We start from the raw sequence: 23203 nt of genomic DNA, 5'->3' as shown, positions 1-23203 counted from the left end.
TTACTTCCTGGGCAAACAGTCCCTTATTGGCGCCCCGCCAACTAACGAACATAAGCATATTATATTTTTTGTGTTATTTTATTATGTGTTGGGAGGGTTACTTTTAAAATGTATTCCCCTACAGATTACTGATTAGCTACATGTCCCAAGATCTGTTACCTGTAATATTTGGATTAGCTACTCAAAGTAATGTATTTCTGAATTTCTGGATTACTTCTATATGTTACTTCAAAATTGCCTGCCTGAGCGCCTTTAACACTGAATTTAATCTTATAGGCTACCGTGGCTCCTTTAAATTAAATCATCAATAAATGTGTTTGAATTTGTCAACCCACAGTTTAATTTGTTATTGATCATCCAACCATATTTAAATGACTTCAGGCCAATCAGGCTTAGGCTAGCCCCCCCCCCCCCCCCCCCCCCCCCCACCGTAAGTCAACGTAAAGAGATTTCTGGTCAAATATGAGGGTATTCAAAAGTAGTACATATTTTATATGAACTCACCATTGTATTGTTGAAAATCTATGTCTGTGGAATAAAAAAGGCTGTAAAAACAAAAAGGAGCTTTTGTTTTTTTTGTGTATCTCTTGCCAGTGATGAAGCCACAGCAAACATTTAAGTGTTGAATGTTGTATCCATCAAATAGCCTACTCATATTTATCTACTGCAGCTTTGAAACTGATTTAAGGTCAACTCTGTCTGCCAATTTTCACCTGTAAACATTGTCAACACTTCCTTGTTGTTATTCATAGATTCGCATTTTCCTGTCTTAGAAGCAACTGGAAGAATGTAAGGTTGAAACAGTTGCCAATTTAAACGATTTTTAATTGCTTATTTATCTTGTTTTTTATTTTTATTTATAATGTACATCTAGCTACATGTCATTTTGCACACGAAGCCCTTTATTGCTATGAATGAAAATAATAATATTACAAACATTGTCATATTTCCTTTTTATGACATGCTTTTATCACATTTACTTTGTGTATGCTGTTATTGGTTTCCCAAATTGTCCTCTTGTCGCTTTAGAAAAAGTTTTAATACTTCACTTCAAGAGTTTCAGATTAAAAGCACTGCATCTTCGCCGTTTTAAAGTATGCCCCTGAAACCTAGCATCTAAGCTTCATTTCTTCTGAGTAAAGTATTAATTCTTGTTGAAAAATGTCTAACGTGTAACATTTGTCGCTGTAGGGGTTCATTTATTATCTTTATACGTTTTTTTCATTACGACGGTGCTCTTGTTCTGAAGGACTCAAACCGGAAATGCACTTGCAGGTAGTGGAAGTTCAGTTCCTGTGGTGCATCGCTACAAATATATCTGTACACAGGTCACCAGGGCAGCTGACAAAAAACAGACAGCGACTTTGGGAGGGGAAATCAACGTAAAGATAAAAGGTAAGATAAAAATATATATTTATATATGAACTTAATCAGCGTCCGTTGTTACGAAGGTACTAACACTTCTGTAACTCCGTGTTAGTGAACTGAAGTAAACACTGGTACCATCTAATTTATTTTCAGTCCTTTAGTCATTAAACAACAGGCTGATAGTGATACTTAATGACAGATATTGTTATTACAGGTCACTTTATGTTCAACAGACCGCTGTGTGGTTTTATTTTAGAGCTGCACACACACAGAGAAGCTTCAGCCTTGAACTCTGCACTGTGTTGATAATAGCAGCAGCTTCACTAGAAAGGTTAGTCTGAATGAAAAGTAATGTGTGTTGGGACTGTTTCAGTCTGGATCAATAGATAAGGCTTCAGATTTATTAGTAAAAGCTTTATTAACCTCCACCTTTCATATTCCTACGTGTTGTGGAAGTGGATCTCAACATCTGGTTGTGCACGTCCACATCTGCACTAGGTGTCTGCTGCTGGGTGTCTTGTATAATAGACTAAAAATGGACTATGTCCCGGTGTTTTCTATTGCTGCAACGTTTTATGACCCCTGAGTCTGTGCAGTTACTCAATTAAATTCAAATAAATAGAGAAATGAGAAAAATAGAATAAACAGAAATAACAAAGTTTCTGATATCTGAATGTAAGTTGTTTACTGTAGGAGATATTAGTTTTTTTGGTTATTTGTTTGGATTACTTTTATAATATGTTTTATTTTATTTTTTGATAATATTGGTAATATCCCCCTTTGTTAGCCATTAGTTTCTTGTTTGCTCATACAACAAAGTTAGTATAGTTAATTCATATTTTTGGCTTTGGGCAAGGGGATATTGGTTGGGAACGTTGTTTGATTAAGCAGAAGGGGGAAATGCTCTGGAATCGTTTGTCTTCTATGCCAGAGGGTACAATAGCAAAAAAATTGCTATCTTTAATGAAGCGGCTCAACAACTTATCTTCACAAATGGTTTGCAATGTAGTGTCAATTTTGTGAAGCATAAGTTATAAAGAAAAATGGGCTAATGATATTTGGTTTAAACCAGACCTTACTACTGGATAGATCCATGTGCTCAGTTGAGGTCTGCGATTCTCCCTCTGGCAAAGTAGGTAGGTTTAAGTCTACCTGAGGAGGGAAGACTCTGTAGGCTACTATCTGTAATCTAAATGTGATTGAGGATGAACTTCATTTCTTGTTTAATTGTCCATTATATGACGAAGCCAGGCAGCTTTTATTTCAGAGAATGCAGAGTGTGAAGTTGTTTTTTAGTCTGACTGATGATGTTTGGACGTTAGATACCCATCTTGAATCAGTGGCCTTTTGATTTATTTAGATTGAACCAGTGTACACACAACTGTCATACAAACAATAGGCTACTAAATGCATGGTCAGCGTGAATACAACATAAATCCCACAAATATTCAGCAGATGTTACTACACAACGGTTTAAATGACAGACTGACTGCCTGAGTGATGAAGTTACACCATTGGTCAGCTAGACTGTTGAGAGTTTCCCCATTGGCTGTTGCTGTATCAACATAACTTAGTTTGAATAATTTCAACATTGAGTGTTTACAGGCACATTGTTGCTATTTTCTCCCCATCTTTAGCTCCTCTCTCAGTCATTGGCTCTCTCATTACAGTCAATGGTTCACCAGCTCTGTCCTTCCACACACTGACGTGGGTTTGACCTAGTTTGTGTTTTAACTTTTATTCTGTTTAATGAGGTCAAAAGACAGAGCCCAGTGTTCAGTGTTTGGTCTGATACTTCCTACTAATCCTAACTGTCTCTCTCGTTTCTCCTCAGACACCAAAGTGCCTTAGGACCCTTGATCCTGCATGGAAACCTCCCTCAGTGTGAACACAAGATGACGGACCATATAGTGCCTGACCTCCCTCCAGGGCCCCTGGATGTCTACAGGAAAAATGCCTCTTTCCACTGGAAGGAGATGCTTCTGTTCTTAGAGGGTGAAGAAGTACAGGAGTTCAAGGTAACGTTGTGTATTAGAGGTTAAAGAAAATATTAGGGCTGACCCAAAAAAAATCGTTGTCATGGTAATCGATCATGAAGTCCGTGAACAATTTTTTTGTTTTCCTTTTTGACACCGGTTCTCATCGGCAATTGTTACATTGCAATGAGTAGGCTGGCAAAGCTTCGATTATGATCGATTTTATGTCCGCGAATAATCTATTCTCTAAATATGGTAATCGGGACAGCCCTAGAAAATATACACTCCTCAAATAAGTTCGGAAACGTTTTTTCAGTCAATCATTTCTCCCCTTTAATAAAACCAATTAGCGTTGTATTTTATATCGTTGGAAAGCCTGATTAGTCGCCTTTACAACTTGTAAGGATCGTGCATTCGTGGAATGAGCAACACAGCTAAATGTGTGGGTACCCCCCCCCCCAAAAAAAAAGTGCCAAAATCCCCAAAACAGAACTTCTCATTGTTGAAGGCAACCTCAATGCAGTGAGATGTTGGAATGAGATTCTGGAGTCAGTGGTGATCCCATATCTCCAGTATCACCACAGAGTAGAGAGGATGGAGTCACCTGCTGAGAGGCCAGACCTCAACCCAATTGAACACTTGTGGGATCAGCTTGCGGAGTTGCTACCTGCTAGAGTGACCAACGCAACCACACTGGAATGGGATGCCATCCCACAGCAAAATGTGACCGGGCAGGTTACCAGCGTGAGGAGGAGGTGCCAAGCTTCCACATGCTACTGAGGCTCCAGATGGTGTCAAATGAATAAAGTGTAAAAATCTGTGTTTTTTCCCCCCCTTATTACTGGGGGAGAGTGCAATCATCCAATCCACCAAGCAACGCCAAACAAGAGTGAATACCACCAGGAAACTATTGTATGGGATTTTGGCACATTTTTGGGGGGCGCTACCCACATGTGTTGCTCATTCCATGGATGCACGATCCTTACAAGTTGTACCTCATTGTAAAGGTGAGTAATCAGGCTTTCCAACGATATAAAATATAACACCAATTGGTGTTATTAAAGTGAAGAAATGATTGACTGAAAAAACGTTTCCAAAGTTTTTTGAGGAATGTAGATAGACTCCGGGTTTCTACTTCCTGTGTTGTCTTAAAGTTTCTTCTTCACTTTTTCTTCTTCTTCTCTGCTGCAGCAACATGTCTTCAGGACTCTGGAAAATGACCCTCTGTTTGCCCGTCGGCCCGGTGAAGACGTCCCCATGGAGAAGATGAGGGAGCTGACCTTCCTCAGGTACAGACCACTTCTACATCATCTCTACATTTTGCATGAAGAACCAAACCTAAAGCTTCGGGTGTAAAAATCCCACAGGGTGAAACAGCTCTTCCGCTACGACTTCCTCACACAAGAAGAGCTCATGGCCAACCCCTGGAAGATGGTGATCCTCAACAACTGTCTGGGCATGTACGACTGGGCCATGTGCGCCAAGTACTTCCTCGACACAGGGGTGAGTGTGAGGAGATGAATTAAGCAATTATCCCCGACCGACCGTCCAGTGAAATATGTTGATCACATCTTCTGTTCTGTTCTGTAGATGTTCGGAGCAACTGTTGCCAACTCAGGATCAGGGAGACACAGCAAATTCGTGAAGAGCACTGAAGACATGACGGTAAGAGACCAACACCTGGCGGGTAACCAGGTAGTCCCGTACCCACTGAGGAAGATCCTGGTAAGATTTAGGAGGCGGGAACTTTACAGGAACTTCCCTCTAGGTCACTGTATCTCCACTACAGAGTACGACCCGTATAGGACTGACCGGCCTGTTGAGGCCACGTAGTCATTGTGCAACTGTTTTCACCGTTCTCTTTTACTGCTTTTGTTGTTGTTGGAGTTAGGGTTAGGGTTGTTAGTTTTTGCTGGAAGTGCAGATGTTTTCTAATAATAATGCTGGATTTTAAAAATGCCGCTTATTTTTGCACTTTATGTTGGCGTCACATCCCACTCCAACCATTTACCCAATCAGCAACAAGTAAACCTCAAGCCCCACTCAGGAGTTTTTCGGGGTCACTCAGTGTACCTACCCCAAGGCAGGGACTCGTTTAGCCCCTGTTAAAGCTCAGAAAGATGGTCATTCGAGGGCGGTTCCTGCTATGGAGACACACACCAATGGCCCCAGGGCAAAGTCCTGAATATTACCCCAAAGGTCCTACAGTGGAAACTGGGCTCAGCCAATGGGCAACTGTCGTCAGGTGGACCAGAGGTGCCGGGTTTTGGTGGTAAACGTATTCAAATAACTTGGGTCGAGTCGGACCATGGCATTTTGGCCATGGGCCGAGAATTAATGCTGGTGAGTCCGGCTGCGTCGGGTCCGATCTTCAACACCCAGGCCTGTTGGGAACTCGAGCACAAATTAGAAACTGCTCAAATGGGCGATCGTGGGCTTAGAGTCCTGGCTTCTAATTGAGACTCGACTTTTATTTGCGAATTTTTCAGTATTTCATGTATCTCTGTTTTTTCCAGACGTTCGGCTGCTTCGCTCTGACTGAACTGAGTCACGGCAGCAACACCAGAGCCATGAGGACCACGGCCACCTACGACCCCTCCACCCAGGTCAGCACACACACACACACACACACACACACACACACACACACACACACACACACACACACACATGTTGGGGGTGAACGTTGGGGCATCAGGACTCCTGACCTCGTGACCTCGTTGTCTCTGCAGGAGTTTGTGATCCACTCTCCGGACTTCGAAGCCGCCAAGTTCTGGGTGGGGAACCTGGGTAAGACGGCCACACACGCCGTGGTGTTCGCCCAGCTCTACACACCGGACCAGGTTTGCCACGGCCTGCACTCCTTCGTCGTCCCGGTGAGAATCTGACCATCGACCCCCCCTGACAGAAATACAGCTCGATGTTCAGTTAGTGTAGTCGTCCACATGTGAAGCTCTGACCTCTGACCTCTGTGCTGCAGGTCAGAGACCCGAAGACCCTGCTGGCTCTGCCCGGTGTCCTGGTCGGAGACATCGGGAAGAAACTGGGCCAGAACGGGCTGGACAATGGGTGAGAAGAGACCAGAACAAAACACTGGTGCAGAGACAAAGGAGTTACAAAGTACTTTGACTTAAAGCAAGAAATACACAAAAACATTGACAGAAGAACCAACAAAAGTGACACAAAACCCGTAAAAGTTCATTCAAATGACCCAAGAACCAAAGGCAGAACCAGAACCAGACAACAGGAAGATCTCACTGTGATGTGATTGGTCAGAAGGTCGAAGTTCAGTCTGGTTCAACTGCAACATAAAAATTTTGACCTACTTCTCTTTTAGATTCATTTTCTTCATCAAACTGGTTTTGCTTGTCTTATTTCCTGCGAGAAGAAGATTATCATAACCATTGGCTGTTTGCTTCTCCTATTTCTTCTCCTTCAGCTTTGCCATGTTCCACAACGTGAGGATCCCCCGGGAGAACCTGCTCAACAAGACGGGGGACGTCACAGCAGAGGGACGCTACGTGACTCCGTTCAAGGTGAGTGAAGTGAAGAACCATGGAGATGTTTCTTTATGAACAAGAATTAACTAAATTTCACAAGGTTTTATAGACGATATGTAAAAGAATGAGGCTGCACACACTTTAATTTGGTGATGGTGGTGAAGACAACAACTCCCATGATGCCACGCTCACTTTTCTCATTGTTATTGTGTTTAAATGAATGAAAAATCAAGTTAATACGGTAAATAAAGAGAGTCTGATGTTTCAGTATGTGTCCTCCTCCTCCTCCAGGACCCCAACAAGCGTTTCGGGGCCTCTCTGGGGGCCCTGTCAGGGGGCCGGGTGTCCATCACCAGGATGGGCCTCGTCAACCTGAAACTGGCTCTGGTCGTGGCCGTTCGCTTCTCCGCCACCAGGAGGCAGTTTGGACCCAAAGACACGGAGGAGATCCCGGTCCTGGAGTACCAGCTGCAGGTCTGAGTCCTGGAGCTCTGGACCTCCTGTTGTTGCTGTTGTTCTTGCTGTTGTTTTTAATGTGTTGCGTTGTGTGTGGGTGTGTTGTTGCAGCAATGGCGTCTGATCCCATACCTGGCTGCAGCGTACGCCCTCGAGTGTTTCACTAAGAGCATCTTCATGAACTTTGTGGAGTTTCAGATCGGACAAATGATGAAAGACAACAGTGACAGACAGGTGAGTGTGTGTGTGTGTGATGGTCTAATGTAAATAATGTGTCAGTCCAGACCAGAAGCTCAAACATGGTGCAGGAAACATTATGTTATTTCTGTCCAATACTAATGTCCTGATCTGTGTGTGTGTGTGTGTGTGTGTGTGTGTGTGTGTGTGTGTGTGTGTGTGTGTGTGTGTGTGTGTGTGTGTGTGTGTGTGTGTGTGTGTGTGTGTGTGTGTGTGTGTGTGTGTGTGTGTGTGTGTGTGTGTGTGTGTGTGTGTGTGTGTGTGTGTGTGTGTGTGTGTGTGTCACAGGCAGAGATGGGGAAGGAGATCCACGCCATTGGCTGCTCCAGTAAACCCCTGGGGTCCTGGACGGCCCAGAGGGGGATCCAGGAGTGTAGAGAGGCCTGTGGAGGACACGGATACCTGGCCAGTCAGTACACACACACACACACACACACACACACACACACACACACACACACACACACATACACACACTCACACACACACACTGGTCTGACTCCATCATCTCTCTCTGTCAGTGAATCGCCTCGGTAACCTGCGTGATGACAACGACCCCAACAGCACGTACGAGGGCGACAACAACGTGCTGCTGCAGCAGACCAGTAACTACCTGCTGAGCTGGCTCCACGCCAAGCTGCACGGTCAGTCTGTCTCCATGGCGACGCAGCTCAGTGATGATGACACACACACACCTGGACGACCAGCGGACAGTTGTAACGCAGGTCTCTGATTGGCTGCCGTCTCCTCTGGTTTCAGACGGCGTCCGGATCGAGTCTCCTCTCCACACCGTCGACTTCCTGGACGACTACCAGAGGATCCTGGGAACCAGGTTCACAGCCACAACGACGGAGGAGTGTCTGGACCCGGCAGGTATTTATAAGAAATGTTACCACTTTTTTTTTAAACTTTACAATTTTTTTTCTCAAAAAAAAAAAAAAAAAATATATATATATATATATATATATATATATATATTTTTTTTTTACCACTTTTTTCTATAATTTTTTGTTTTTTTTACTTTTGTCTTTTGAGAACTTTGGCCACTTTTTTCTAGAAATGTTTAAACATTTTTGGAGAAATTGTACCACTTTTTTCCAGAAATTACTGTACAATATTTCCAAAAATTCCTGCCATTCGCCCTCATTTGAATGTAAATTGACTAAAAAAGTAATGCTCAGAACAAATATCTGTGTATTTCTGGTGTTTGCTTCAAAATTTTGTCCAGTGGGGGTCCGTGGTCTAATTTGTGTCAATTTAGGGATCCTTGATGTAAAAAAGTTTGAGAACCACTGGTCAAGGCCAATGGTTCTCAAAGTGGGATCTGGGGACTCCCAGGGGTCCTTGATAAAGTTGAAGGGGGTCCCCAACTTTTTCTTGAAATTTCACCACTTTTTTCTAGAAATGTTTAATTAATTAATTAATTTTTTCTAAATTTGACCAATTTTTTTAAGATTTATGTATTTGTTTTTTTGAGAAATGTTACCACTTTTTCAAGAATTTGTTTTTGCCACTTTTTTCTAGAATTATTTTTTTTTACTTTTTTTTTGAGAATTTTAACCACTTTTTTCTAGAAATGTTTAAATGTTTTTGGAGAAATTGTACCACTTTTGTCCCTGATCACCTCTGGATGTGGTGGCCTATCGGATCACAATCCGTCCTCAATGTGTCTTGGCTGCGTTTACACCTGTGCTTTCATGTGGTCAAACACTATCTGTGTGTGTGTGTGTGTGTCCTCAGTGCCTCTGGCAGCTTACAAGTGGCTGGTGTGTTTCCTGTTGGTGGAGAGTCAGAAGAGGCTGCAGCAGCAGAGAGCAGAGAGCCAGGGGGAGTTTGAGGCTCGAAACAATAGTCAGGTGAGACATAAGTCTGTCCAATACTTTCTGAGTATGGAGACCAAAAAATGACACAAGTATAGATAAATAAATACAGAAATACATAATTAAATTACAAAATAAATTCATTTGTGTGTGTTCAGGTGTACTTCTGCCGCTCCCTGGCCGTCGCCTACATCGAACACGACTGTCTCCGCAGGTTTCATGAGCAGACGGTGGACGAGGACACTCCAGCTGCTCTGAGATCAGTCCTCAGGAGGCTGTGTGCTCTGTACGGCCTGTGGAGCCTGAGCAGCCACATGGCCACGCTGTACCAGGGTCAGTACCACACACACACACACACACACACACACACACATACCGTAACACACACACACTGTAACACAGCTCTGGTTGTTCTTCCCAGGTGGTTACCTGAGTGGACGAGAACCTGCAGATCTGGTCCAGATGTCCATCCTGTCTCTCTGCTCCCAGGTAAAGACTCATCTGTCATTTTGGGCGACTGTCAATGGAAATCAGCCTTTTGGCTATAATTGGGTGCATTTACATTTACATTTCACTTTCTTTCTTTCTTTCTTTCTTTCTTTCTTTCTTTCTTTCTTTCTTTCTTTCTTTCTTTCTTTCTTTCTCTGTCTCTCTTTCTGTCTATCTCTTTCTTTCTTTCTCTGTCTCTCTTTCTGCCTATATCTCTCTTTCTTTCTTTATTTCTTTCTGCCTTTCTTTCTTTCTCTCTGTCTCTTTCTTTCTTTTTGCCTCTCTCTCTTTCTGTCTTTCTTTCTTTCTTTCTTTCTTTCTCTCTCTTTCTTTCTTTCTTTCTTTCTCTGCCTCTCTTTCTACCTATCTCTTTCTTTCTCTCTCTCTTTCTTTCTCTCTGTCTCTCTCTCTCTCTTTCTTTCTTTCTTTCTTTCTTTCTTTCTTTCTTTCTTTCTTTCTTTCTTTCTTTCTTCTCTCTCTCTCTCTGCAGCTGAAGGACGATGCTGTGTCTCTTGTGGACGCTTTTGCTCCCACTGACTTCATGCTCAATGCTCCTATTGGCTACGCTGACGGACAGGTGAGGACACACACACACACACACACACATGGGTCCAGTCTTATGACATCATGACATCACTTCCTGTCCGTCCTCAGCTCTATAAGAACCTGTGGGCGACGGTGATGCAGGGCGGTCAGGTGTTGGACCGACCGTCCTGGTGGAAGGAGTTCTGCTCAGACAAACCTGTGGTCGGATCGCTGCGCTCCAAACTCTAGAGTCCAGAACCAGGACCAGGACCCAGGACCAGGACCAGGACCAGGACCCGGGTCCACAGGCTCTGCATCAACTCATGTGAAAACACAAATTTCATGTGTTCACGACTTGTTGCCAAAACCCTGTAATGTTCATTATTACAAAGGGAACCATGAACGAGGCTCGTCACTCACACAGTTAAAACGTTAGCATTTTTGCCTAATTATTTCGTGGCAATGTGCATATTTTTGTATTAATGATATTATGACGAACTTTAATTTAAAAACAGGTTTAATTTCAGCTGTAACGTAGATTATAAATGTCAATAATAATCAATAATGTTTTTGAACAGAAGCAGCAGGGACTTTGTTATGTTTCATTATAAAATAATCTTCATGACCTCAACAAGTAACAACACCACAGAGAACCATGGATGTCACAGGAAAAGTAATAAAAAAAATGTTAAAGTATAAATGACATTGTCAACGACTTATCATTATTATTATGAATTATAATCATGATAATAATTATAATGGACTAAACAACTCTTAAAAATGTAAATTGATTTTTAAATCTGAATTATTTACTGATGATTGAAGGTTTATTTATCAATTCTTTCTACAGTTCCTACTTATTAAAATATGAAGCTTTATAACGTTTCCTGTGACGTCCCTGGTCTTACATACGCTACAACTGTCTGATTGTAACACACCAGCTCCTCCACCGTGTGGCGCTGACGTTTCACTGGGACTCAGATTGTTCCCTGATGTTGATGTGTTTGCACAATTCCCATTAACATATCGACAACTTTTAAATTTTTTCCCTTCACATAGTTTGTTTCTACACGTTAATTTTGTTTTTAACAGGAACATTTATACTCGTACAAGCCAAAAATCTTTTACCGTGTTGTTGAGCTTGTATCAGTTACTCTTTAATTGACAAATGTGTAATATACTGTATGATGTAGATTAATGACAGATGATTGTGTTTGACTGTAGATGATGTACAGTTGTCAATGATAAGGTTGTGTCTGCTGCTGTTATGGGCATTTGTAGGATTTATGTAAATAATTATAACATGTACTCTTGATACCTTATATATACATATTACAGTAAATAAATTGACAGGTTTAATGTTGTTTTTTGTTTTTTTTGGACATACTCTTGTGATTCTTGTTCATTGGGGTTGAAACATTTATTCATCTAACTTATCTTTGTAAAGTATGGAAGCGTATTGCATTCACTTGAAAAAAAAAAACTCTCTCTTTTTATGTTTGGTTTTTTCCATAATTTTTTCTGTTCTTCCGAGTAATTTTTTTCTCTTTTTTGTGGTACAAGCGCCTTTTTTTTTTTTTTTTTTAACACCCTCTCTCAAAACGCTGTCTGCTGGCCAACTGCCACCGCTGCACCTCTGCCTCCAGCTTTTATGATAGGCCTAATGAGCGATTGGATCCAGGTATGCTCCGTCCTGGGAAGACAGCACAGACACACAAACACACACACACACACACGGCAACTCTGCGGTTGTAACGCTGTACCAACCGGTAAGATGGTGGATGTTTTCCAGAGGGTTGGCACTGTGGCAATCCTGTAAGATTCCTCGAAAAATGAGTGCATGATGGCCCTGGGGCTTACACCGCCTCATCTGCTGGCGAACATCCTCCACAGAGAAGGGGGCAGGATGAGATGGATTGGGGAGTGGTATATGGTCTCCAGGAGTGATTTACAGTCCTCAGTGTAGTCCTTGTTGGTATCAAACCAGGTGTAGAAAGTGTTCAGGTTTTCAGCAAAGGAGATGGAGTCGGTTATTGCAAGTAGAGAAGGTTTTGTGTCATAGCCGGTGAGTTATTATCTTCTGGAAGGCTTGTTTTGTGTTCATTGTGCTGAATTCCTGTTCCAGTTTTTCTTTAGACCCGAGTTTAGCTTAAGATTTAGCTGAAGATTTCAGTTTTGATATTCTGCAGTTTTGAAGCAAGCCCAGTCCTGCTGTTGAAATGCATTCTGTTTTCCCCTCTGGCTGTTATCCAAGGTTGGAATTTGGATATTTCTCAACAGATTTAACCGGGATTGTCATGGTGGAGATGCAAAACACCTCTCTCCCTCAGTGTGAACACAAGATGACAGAGCTTAAGATACCTGACCTCCCTCCAGGTCCCCTGGATGTCTACAGGAAAAAAGCCTCTTTCCACTGGAAGGAGATGCTTCTGTTCTTAGAGGGAGAGGACGTACATGAGTTCAAGGTAACGTTGTGTATTACAGGTTAAAGAAATAGACTAGATAGATAGACTCCAGATTTCTTCTTCTCTGCTGTAGCAACATATCTTTAGGACTCTGGAGAACGATCCTCTGTTTGCCCGTCGACCCGGTGAAGAAGTTCTCGTGGAGAAGATGAGGGAGCTGACCTTCCTCAGGTACAGTCCACCTCCTCACTTCTACATCATCTCCTTATTTTTACATTTTGCATGAAGAACCAAACCTAAAGTTTCGGGTGTAAAAAAAAAACCCACAGGGTGAAGCAGCTCTTCCGCTACAACTTCCTCACACATGAAGAGGTCATCGCCAACCCCTGGAAGACCGCGATCCTCAACAGCTGTTTGGGCATGTACGACTGGGCGATGACCTCCAAGTACTTCCTCAACAAAGTGGTGAGTGTGAGGAGATGAATTAAGCAATCATCCCCGACCGTACAGTGAAATATGTTGATAACATCCTCTGTTGTAGATGTTTGGAGCAACTGTGGCCAACTCTGGATCAGGGAGACACAGCAAATTTGTGGAGAGCACTGAAGACATGACGGTAAGAATCAACACTTGAATGACGGTTAACTAAGTAGTCCCATTCCCACTGAGGAAGATCTGAGGTTTTTTGAGTGTCACAACCTTGCGAAACGACTCGTTTCACTACCAGAATTCAATCCATTCAGTCCGATAACGTTTGGAAAGTCTAGAAGAGCCACACGATTAAATTATTAGGGCCACGGGGCAAGCACACCGGTCACTGGCCCCTACAGCTGCAGGGGCCAGTGCCCGGGGCAAACTCGAAGAGTTGTAGGACAAATTATATATCAAAACATAAGGTTCGATCGGGATCGGTGTGCTATTACTTTTCGCAACAGTTTATGAATTTTTCGTGGCGTAAGTGAATGGGATGGGCGAAAAAAATAGAGTGAAAAAGTACAATCATTGGAGTTTTTCAAACGTCTACTGCTCAGGCATACTTTCACCTAGAGACTTAATTTGAACTTTAAACAGTAGACACAAGTCTTGTGTATTGGTGTATTACTCCACGTTTTGATAGGTCACATAGTTTTTGATCAATCCCTGTTCAATGACCATGATCATTTTTGGAGAAATTTTGAGATTATAATGGGTGTGTATTGGACGGAATGTTCGTGTCAGAGTGGGTGACATCATCGCTTAGAGTGAGAGAAGTTGTCTGAAATCGTTGGAAACTTTTCTCTTTCCACACTCCTCCCGGCCACAATTTACACTCTGCACACATGATTTTTTCCAAATTTGTAGACAAACTCGTTCCGTCTCTCACAATGTGCTCAAAATATCTAAGAGATATACAGAATTTGAATTGTCAGCCTCTAAGTGCGGCCACGTCTGTCTCTGCTCCTCAGTGACTCCAATACAAAGATATTCCGAGAGAAGCAGAACGGAGCCCTGTTTTAAAATCGCACATTTCGGCAAAATATTTACTGTAGGAACACCAAAATCGTATCAAAGCGTTCAGGAAGTCTTTTGTGACGCTCTCGGTCTGGGTTTATTCTGATAGGAGCTACCGTTTTGTCACAGTAAGCCTAAATGCGAAACCATTGCAGAGGCAGAAAATCGCTCTTTTTCTTGACATTTCTGTCTGTCTCAGCCTGGGGGGCCCCTATCGTCATGACAACCTCCTCAAGTTGCCGTGGTAACCTCTGAGCCTCAGGCCAGAGCTTGTTAAGGTTTATAAATAATCCACCTGGTGCTCGTTAAGGTTTATAAACAATCCACCTGGAGCCACACACACCAACACATACAGGTAGCTTCATGTGATTTAAGAGATACACACACACACAGACACACACAAACACCAGCACACAGGTGACTTCATGTGGTTAGGGGTACCCCGAAGCAGTCACTTGTTTAGCTCCCGTAAAAGTTCTGGGTGATGGTCCTTCGAGGGTGGTTCCTGCTATGGGGACATGTGCCAACGGCTCACAGCCCCAGGCCTTATATGTGACATATATATGACGTCTTCCTTGAAGACATAATAACATGTGTCTATGTCTTTTCCAGACAAGTCAAGTCAAGTCACAATTTATTTATAAAGCACATTTAAAACAACCTCAGTCGACCAAAGTGCTGTACAATTACAAAAGCACAACATAGTTAATCATAAACACTACAACAAACAAACAAAAAAACAACAACACAAGGGATAATAGTCAATTTAAAACAAATTTAGATTAAAAAGAGAGAATAAAAAGAGAGTAGAAAAGGGAGAGAGAGAGAGGGGGGGGCAAGATTGCTTGCATAGCTTGGAGTGAACGCCAAGGAGAAAAGATACGTTTTTAGGAGTGTTTTAAAATGTTCAACAGACTGTGCAGCTCTAACATAGAGAGGTAGGCTGTTCCACAGCTTAGGAGCCGCGACTGGGAAGGCTCGGCCTCCACGAGTGGAGAGTCTGGACCTGGGTACTGCCAGGAGCAGCTGGTTTGATGACCTAAGTGCCCTATCAGTGGTGTGCAGCTGTAAAAGCTCTGACAAATAAGGTGGTGCTAGACCATTTATACATTTAAAAGCAATTAATAAAACTTACAACTTAAAAAATTTAAACTGAATCCTAAAATGAATAGGCAGCCAGTGCAAAGATGCAAGGACAGGAGTAATGTGCTCACGTTTTTTCTTTCCAGTCAGCAGGCGGGCAGCCGCATTTTGAACAACCTGCAAGCGGCGCAGTGCTTTCTGGTCGAGGCCAACAAACAAGGAATTACAATAATATAAACGTGATGTAATAAAGGTGTGAATTAATCTCTCAAATACATTTCTTGGGAGACATTCGGCTGCTTGGCTCTGACTGAACTGAGTCACGGCAGCAACACCAGGTCCATGAGGACCACGGCCACCTACGACCCCTCTACCCAGGTCAGCACACACACATACGCACACCTGTTGGAGGTGAACGTTGGGGCATCAGGACTCCTGACCTTCACTGTGACCTCACTGTGACCTTGTGGTCTCTGCAGGAGTTTGTGATCCACTCTCCGGACTTCGAGGCCGCCAAGTTCTGGGTGGGGAACCTGGGTAAGACGGCCACACACGCCGTGGTGTTCGCCCAGCTCTACACTCCGGACCAGGTTTGCCACGGCCTGCACTCCTTCGTCGTCCCGGTGAGAATCTGACCATCGAGCATCGACTCCCCTGACAAAAATACAGCTTGTTGTTCAGTTCTGACCTCTGTGCTGCAGGTCAGAGACCCGAAGACCCTGCTGGCTCTGCCCGGTGTCCTGGTCGGAGACATTGGGAAGAAAGTGGGCCAGAACGGGCTGGATAATGGGTGAGAAGAGACCAGAACGAATCCGTGTCAGTCTCACTGTGATTGGTCAAAAGGTCGAGGTTCAGTCTGGCTCAACAACTGCAACATAAAAAATGTTTCCTACTTCTCTTTTAGATCTATTTTCTTCATCAAGAATCAAGATAATTTATTTGTCACATACAATAATACAAGATCATTGCAGTGAAATGATATAGGCAGTGAGAGGGGGGAGGAAAAGGGGAGAAACAAGAAGAGAGGGGGAAAAAAGTGTCATCAAACTGGTTTTCCTCTCTCTTCTTCGTCTTCTTCTTGTTCAGCTTTGCCATGTTCCACAACGTGAGGATCCCCCGGGAGAACCTGCTCAACAAGACGGGGGACGTCACCGCAGACGGGCGCTACGTGACTCCGTTCAAGGTCAGTGAAGTGAAGAACTACGGAGACGTTTCAGGTCCGACTTCGTCTTAAAGGGATAGTAACATTTTTTTTAAAAGTGGGGTTGTATGATCTCCAAATAGCCCCTAAGTACTTTTTTTTTTTTTTTGTCTGCATTGTCTGAGTGGATTACCTCCACAAGGAGGAACTAAGTACTTTAATTGCAGTAGAAGACTCTCTGCACTCCTCCCGTTAGCAACGCCAGCCCATAGCCCTGCCCAGGGATTTACAACATACAGTGTTTTGAACAGACCTAAAGAAACGGCCTATTTTCGCGGCCTAAAAGATGTTTTACCTGAAAAAAAAATACACAGTTCCATTTTTCGCTATAATATATTTTTTTCCAGCCCTTCAAAGTGCAGGAAAAACACAGTTTTTATTTGGACCCAACCCACTCACGTATCCCTCTGCCCAGGGTTAGCGCCCGCCGATCAGCAGTTGGTTAGGTCCAAATAAAAACTGCGTTTTTCCTGCACTTTGATGGGCTGGAAAAAATTATATGATAGCGAACAATGGAACTGTGTATTTTTTTTTTTTTGATCAAGGTCTTTTTTATTTTTCAAATAAATACAATTGACACATGAGACAGTCAAGTATAGTTCCTGTACATTCAAACCTCCCCATGCCCCCCACCAACATGTACTGAACCCCGGGCAAATTTCACTGTATTCAGACATCGACACATACACAAACTAGGTAGATAAAAAAGAAAAGGAACTGTGCATTTTTTTTCAGGTAAAACCTCTTTTAGGCCGCGAAAATAGGCCGTTTCTTTGGGTCTGTTCACAACACTGTATGTTGTAAATCTGTGGGCAGGGCTATGGGCTGGCGTTGCTAACGGGAGGAGTGCAGAGAGTCTTCTACTGCAATTGAAGTACTTAGGGGCTATTTGTAGATCATACAACCCCATTTAAAAAAAAATGCTACTATTCCTTTAAAGCTGCAGGTTGATGTTTGTCTCCTCCTGCTTCTCTTCCTCCAGGACCCCAACAAGCGTTTCGGGGCCTCTCTGGGGGCCTTGTCCGGGGGCCGGGTGTTCATTACCAGAGTGGCTCTGGTCAACCTGAAGCTGGCTCTGGTCGTTGCTGTTCGCTTCTCTGCCAGCAGGAGGCAGTTTGGACCCAAAGACACGGAGGAGATCCCGGTCCTGGAGTACCAGCTGCAGGTCTGAGTCCTGGGCCCAGTTGCTCAAAAGGTGTAATCTGGATCAAAGTTATCCGGATTTTGAAATCCCTTGTTTTCCCATCCAGGATGACGTACGCCATCTTAACTTTTATCCCAGTTGTTCAAAGCAAAGTTGGATTGGATCAGTCAGATCAGATACAAACTTTTCGAGATTACCAAATCTAGATAATGAGTGGTCTAAATGGGACTGTGTATCACACTGAAGGCTGAAACAACAGGCAGAATATCCAGCAAGGGGTCACTTCAAGTGGATTTATTTGAAAATGGGATGTTTAGTGTTTTCTGCGCTGTTTTTTGTTTCTTCAATATCTTCACATGTACAACAGTACATTAGACATATGTGAATATTTTACCATGTGTTTCAAATTCAAACTTCAAATTTAATTTAATTATCCAGTAATTGGGAAAAGTTCTTAATTTGTGGAATAATCAAAAGTTTATTGACTTTATTTACTGTAATGGTTTAAAAATCAGGTGCAAAATATAAATCAATAAATGTACTGTATATACACTACATTATAAATGTTGTTTATTTGACCAGTTTGAATTTAGTTTAAATCACATTTTGTTCCTGAAATCCACCACCAAACTGCTAGGATCAGAATAATCCAGATTTTTTGGGAACTCTGCCCGTTTCATGTGAATACGCTCATACCTAGACTGGGTTGATAACCTGTGTGTGTGTGTGTGTGTGTGTGTTGTTGCAGCAATGGCGTCTGATCCCGTACCTGGCTGCAGCGTACGCCCTCGAGTGTTTCACCAAGAGCATCTTCATGAACGCTGTGGAGTTTCAGATCGGACAAATGATGAAAGACAACAGTGACAGACAGGTGAATGTGTGTGTGTGTATGTATAATGTGTGTCAGTCCAGACCAGAAGTTCAAACATGGTGCAGGATCCATTAGAGTAGAGAATACTTTATTCATCCCTAGGAGGGAAATTCAAATTAGTCCAGTAGCTCACACGACAATGACACAAAAAAGAAAGAAAGATGGAGCAGGACCTCTGGATGGAGCAGGACCTCTGGATGTAGCAGGACCTCTGGATGGAGCAGGACCTCTGGATGTGGCAGGACCTCTGGATGGAGCAGGGCCGCCGGGTGGAGCAGGACCGCTGGATGGAACAGGACCGCTGGATGGAGCAGGACCTCTGGATGGAGCAGGGCCGCCGGGTGGAGCAGGACCGCCAGGTGGAGCAGGACCTCTGGATGGAGCAGGACCTCTGGATGGAGCAGGACCGCCAGGTGGAGCAGGACCGCCAGGTGGAGCAGGACCTCTGGATGGAGCAGGACCGCTGGATGGCGCAGGGCCGCCGGATGGAACAGGACCTCTGGATGGAGCAGGACCGCCGGGTGGAGCAGGACCTCTGGATGTAGCAGGACCGCCGGATGGACCATGGCCGCTGGATGGAGCAGGGCCGCCAGGTGGAGCAGGACCACTGGGTGGAGCAGGACCGCCGGGTGGAGCAGGACCACCAGGTGGAGCAGGACCTCTGGATGGAGCAGGACCGCTGGATGGAGCAGGACCGCCGGATGTAGCAGGACCATTGGGTGGAGCAGGACCGCCGGGTGGAGCAGGACCACCAGGTGGAGCAGGACCGATGGTGAAATGGATGATCCAGTCCGTCCAGAATGGCCTCCTCCATCCTCAGTGCTCATCTCTCCACCACACCCCCCAGTGAGTCCATCGGGGAAACATGACTGAAGTCTGTCGTCATTAAAGGTGCCTCAGGATGTTTAGTCTGTATCCTAGCAACAACTTCATGGAGAACTTCAGATGGAACTTAAGCAGTTGCCATTGGGTGGGATGTACACAAGTGTTGTTATGATTCGATGGGCAGAGAGTTGATATTTCCAATGATGACTGACCGCAGAAAGGACCGATAGGACATCTCCACCTCCCAGCCTTTAACCCTTGTACCACCAGCAGCACGACAACCACCACAAAAGCACCTCTTCATCTCAGCTGGGACAGGATGGCGTCCTCCAGATCTGTTCATTTTCAATGAAAGAAGCTCATCTCTGAAGAATCTCTTCCCTCCACAGAAGCATCCATCAGTAGATGACAAAAAACACAACAAAAATAAAGCAAATATTGAGTAAAAACTCAAAAACTCAGAGCTATCAGACTTTGCTGCTCCCAGTTGAAGCGCATGTTCCGGATGTTAGTTCCATTATGTTATTTCTGTCCAATACTAATGTCCTGATCTGTGTGTGTGTGTGTGTGTGTGTGTGTCCCAGGCAGAGATGGGGAAGGAGATCCACGCCATCGGCTGCTCCAGTAAACCCCTGGGGTCCTGGACGGCCCAGAGGGGGATCCAGGAGTGTAGAGAGGCCTGTGGAGGACACGGATACCTGGCCAGTCAGTACACACACACACACACACACACACACACACACACACACACACACTGGTCTGACTCCATCATCTCTTTCTCTCAGTGAATCGCCTCGGTAACCTGCGTGATGACAACGACCCCAACAGCACGTACGAGGGCGACAACAACGTGCTGCTGCAGCAGACCAGCAACTACCTGCTGAGCTGGCTCCACGCCAAGCTGCACGGTCAGTCTGTCTCCATGGCGACGCAGCTCAGTGATGATGACACTCACACACCTGGACGAGCAGCGGACAGTTGTAACGCAGGTCTCTGATTGGCTGCCGTCTCCTCTGGTTTCAGACGGCGTCCGGATCGAGTCTCCTCTCCACACCGTCGACTTCCTGGACGACTACCAGAGGATCCTGGGAACCAGGTTCACAGCCACAACGACGGAGGAGAGTCTGGACCCGGCAGGTAAAACCAGGACCAGGACACAGAGTCCTACAGCAACAACTGGAGCTCAGACGAGATCAGTGGGTCCTTGGTGTGAGAACCACTGGTCTAGACCAATGGTTCTCAAAGTGGGGTCCGAGGACCACTTTTTTTTTACCACTTTTTATCTAAAAAATGTTTAACTTTTTTTTTTTTTTTTTTTTTGCCACTTTTTTCTAGAAATGTGTAAACGTTTTTCAAGAAATTGTATCACTTTTTTCCAGAAATGTCCAGGGATCCTTTAGAGGGTTCAAGGGGTTCCCCAACTTTTTTTTTTAAAAACTTTTTCTTTTGAGAAATTTTACCTGCAGTATAGCCTCAACACATGGGGGCGGCTGCATACCAACTGAGCTAAACACCACCCCCAAATTTTGCCACTTTTGCCACTTCTCAAAGTGAGGTCCGAGGACCCCAGGGGTCTTTGAGAAGGTTCAAGGGGGTCCCCAACTTTTTCTTGAAATTTTACCACTTTTCAAGAATTTTTTAAAAACTTTTTCTTTTGAGAAATTTTTCCACTTTTTATGTAGAAAATGTTGTACTTTTGTTTTTTGAGAAATTTTTACCACTTCTTATCTGGAATAAGAATATTTTTTTCTTTAAACAGGGTATCAGTGATACAAACTCTGTTTGAGTCCTCCTGGTATAACCTGTGTGTGTGTGTGTGTCCTCAGTGCCTCTGGCTGCTTACAAGTGGCTGGTGTGTTTCCTGTTGGTGGAGAGTCAGAAGAGACTGCAGCAGCAGAGAGCAGAGAGCCAGGGGGAGTTTGAGGCTCGAAACAATAGTCAGGTGAGACACACACACACACTGTAACTCATACACACAGGTCTGTCCAAGTGAAGGGGTCTCAATACTTCCTGAGTCTGGAGGACAAGAAATGACATAGTAGACTATAGATAAATAAATACAGAAATATAAAATTAAATGACACAATAAATGTGTGTGTGTGTGTGTGTGTGTGTGTTTTCAGGTGTACTTCTGCCACTCCCTGGCTGTCGCCTACATCGAACACGACTGTCTCCGCAGGTTTCATGAGCAGACGGTGGACGAGGACACTCCAGCGGCTCTGAGATCAGTCCTCAGGAGGCTGTGTGCTCTGTACGGCCTGTGGAGCCTGAGCAGCCACATGGCCACGCTGTACCAGGGTCAGTACCACACACACTTAACTCACACACACACACACACACACACACACACACACACACACACACACACTGTAACACACACACATACCGTAACACACACACACTGTAACACAGCTCTGGTTGTTCTTCTCAGGTGGTTACCTGAGTGGACGAGAACCTGCAGATCTGGTCCAGATGTCCATCCTGTCTCTCTGCTCCCAGGTAAAGACACATCTGCCTCAGAGACATTTCCACTGGCATTACACTTTTAGGGGACTGCCAGTGGAAATTAGCCTTTTGGCTCTACTATTTTTAAATTTTTTATTAAAGTTACCATCCCAGGCGACACATTTTTGGCAAAATTATAAAAATCTGAGTATATCTGGTAAGTATTGGACAGTAATCGATGACATAAGTGATTTGACATATCAATGACTAAATGTGGTCGTCTGTGTAAGGAGCAGGGGCCAACATTTGTCCTACCAATCAAATTAGTCTCAGACCACTTTGGTTGAATGGCCCGTCTGTCAGTCAAACTGCCTTAGCAGTTTATTTTAATTTATGAAATAAATGAATGAATGATGCAAATATTTTTATATTAATGTGACTACAGTCTACGATTAGCTGCTGCTTCCTCTTCATGTCCGTCCACACTGTCCTTATGAAGCTTAATGTTGTCTTTCTTTTTCTTTCTTTCTTTCTTTCTTTCTTTCTTTCTTTCTTTCTTTCTTTCTTTCTTTCTTTCTTTCTTTCTTCTCTCTGCAGCTGAAGGACGATGCTGTGTCTCTTGTGGACGCTTTTGCTCCCACTGACTTCATGCTCAACGCTCCTATTGGCTACGCTGACGGACAGGTGAGGACACACACACACACACACACACACATGGATCCAGTCTTATGACATCATGACATCACTTCCTGTCCGTCCTCAGCTCTATAAGAACCTGTGGGCGACGGTGATGCAGGGCGGTCAGGTGTTGGACCGACCGTCCTGGTGGAAGGAGTTCTGCTCAGACAAACCTGTGGTCGGATCGCTGCGCTCCAAACTCTAGAGTCCAGAACCAGGACCAGGACCAGGACCAGGACCAGGACCAGGACCAGGACCAGGACCAGGACCAGGACCAGGACCCGGGTCCACAGGCTCTGGATCAGCTCATGTGAAAACACAAATTTCATGTGTTCACGACTTGTTGCCAAAACCCTGTAATGTTCATTATAATTCGCTTGTTGCTATGTGCCGATTAGTCGATCACTTGATGGACATATTTTTGTATTTTTGTACTTTTACCGTGTTGAGCTTGTATCAGTTACTTTAAAGCAGAAGTGAGTGATCCGGTCGTTTTCGCTAATGCTGCGTTCCAGGCAGGCTTTTGAAATCGTAAATTACAGCTTCAAGTCACAACTTACGACTTTGTAGCGTTCCAGGCAACCCACTCGTGTTTTTCCGACCTGTTTTACCGGTGAAAGTCACTATAACGGCCACTCGTAACTTCCGACCGGTGAACTCGTACCAGATCGAACTGGTACCACTTCACG

The 23203-nt window shown here is 44.1% G+C and overlaps 2 protein-coding genes across 2 annotated transcripts; both read left to right on the top strand.

Annotated features, from left to right (window-relative positions):
- Positions 1-1267: 1267 nt before the first annotated feature.
- Positions 1268-11735, top strand: LOC311001403 (peroxisomal acyl-coenzyme A oxidase 3-like). The gene is made up of 19 exons (XM_083992475.1): positions 1268-1395; positions 3203-3386; positions 4536-4633; positions 4712-4847; positions 4935-5009; positions 5861-5950; positions 6077-6220; positions 6325-6413; positions 6784-6880; positions 7136-7318; positions 7412-7534; positions 7826-7946; positions 8059-8181; positions 8297-8410; positions 9278-9393; positions 9516-9690; positions 9779-9846; positions 10337-10423; positions 10501-11735. The coding sequence occupies exons 2-19, from the start codon at positions 3264-3266 to the stop codon at positions 10618-10620; spliced, it is 2082 nt and encodes a 693-aa protein (XP_083848601.1). The 5' UTR covers positions 1268-1395; positions 3203-3263; the 3' UTR covers positions 10621-11735.
- A 963-nt stretch (positions 11736-12698) lies between these two features.
- LOC311001405 (peroxisomal acyl-coenzyme A oxidase 3-like) lies at positions 12699-22884 on the top strand. The gene is made up of 19 exons (XM_083992478.1): positions 12699-12836; positions 12910-13007; positions 13106-13241; positions 13318-13392; positions 15639-15728; positions 15830-15973; positions 16052-16140; positions 16437-16533; positions 17534-17716; positions 18444-18566; positions 19976-20096; positions 20177-20299; positions 20415-20528; positions 21218-21333; positions 21515-21689; positions 21823-21890; positions 22434-22520; positions 22600-22720; positions 22757-22884. The coding sequence occupies exons 1-18, from the start codon at positions 12714-12716 to the stop codon at positions 22717-22719; spliced, it is 2082 nt and encodes a 693-aa protein (XP_083848604.1). The 5' UTR covers positions 12699-12713; the 3' UTR covers position 22720; positions 22757-22884.
- The last annotated feature ends 319 nt before the right edge of the window (positions 22885-23203 follow it).

The sequence above is a fragment of the Trachurus trachurus genome (genome assembly GCF_905171665.1).
Source record: "Trachurus trachurus genome assembly, chromosome: 18".
Classification (NCBI taxonomy): domain Eukaryota; kingdom Metazoa; phylum Chordata; class Actinopteri; order Carangiformes; family Carangidae; genus Trachurus; species Trachurus trachurus.
The sequence above is the reverse complement of the archived record's forward strand: the minus strand, read 5'-3'. Positions and strand labels throughout refer to the sequence as shown.

Bases quoted from the DNA above. Each gene is read 5' to 3' on its own strand.
- LOC311001405 (XM_083992478.1), top strand. From the start codon at position 12,714: ATGACAGAGCTTAAGATACCTGACCTCCCTCCAGGTCCCCTGGATGTC. The intron at 20,097-20,176 runs GTCAGTACACAC...TCTTTCTCTCAG, and splicing joins AGGACACGGATACCTGGCCA to TGAATCGCCTCGGTAACCTG. The intron at 21,690-21,822 runs GTCAGTACCACA...TGTTCTTCTCAG, and splicing joins CATGGCCACGCTGTACCAGG to GTGGTTACCTGAGTGGACGA.
- LOC311001403 (XM_083992475.1), top strand. From the start codon at position 3,264: ATGACGGACCATATAGTGCCTGACCTCCCTCCAGGGCCCCTGGATGTC. The intron at 7,535-7,825 runs GTGAGTGTGTGT...TGTGTGTCACAG, and splicing joins AAGACAACAGTGACAGACAG to GCAGAGATGGGGAAGGAGAT. The intron at 8,182-8,296 runs GTCAGTCTGTCT...CTCTGGTTTCAG, and splicing joins GCTCCACGCCAAGCTGCACG to ACGGCGTCCGGATCGAGTCT.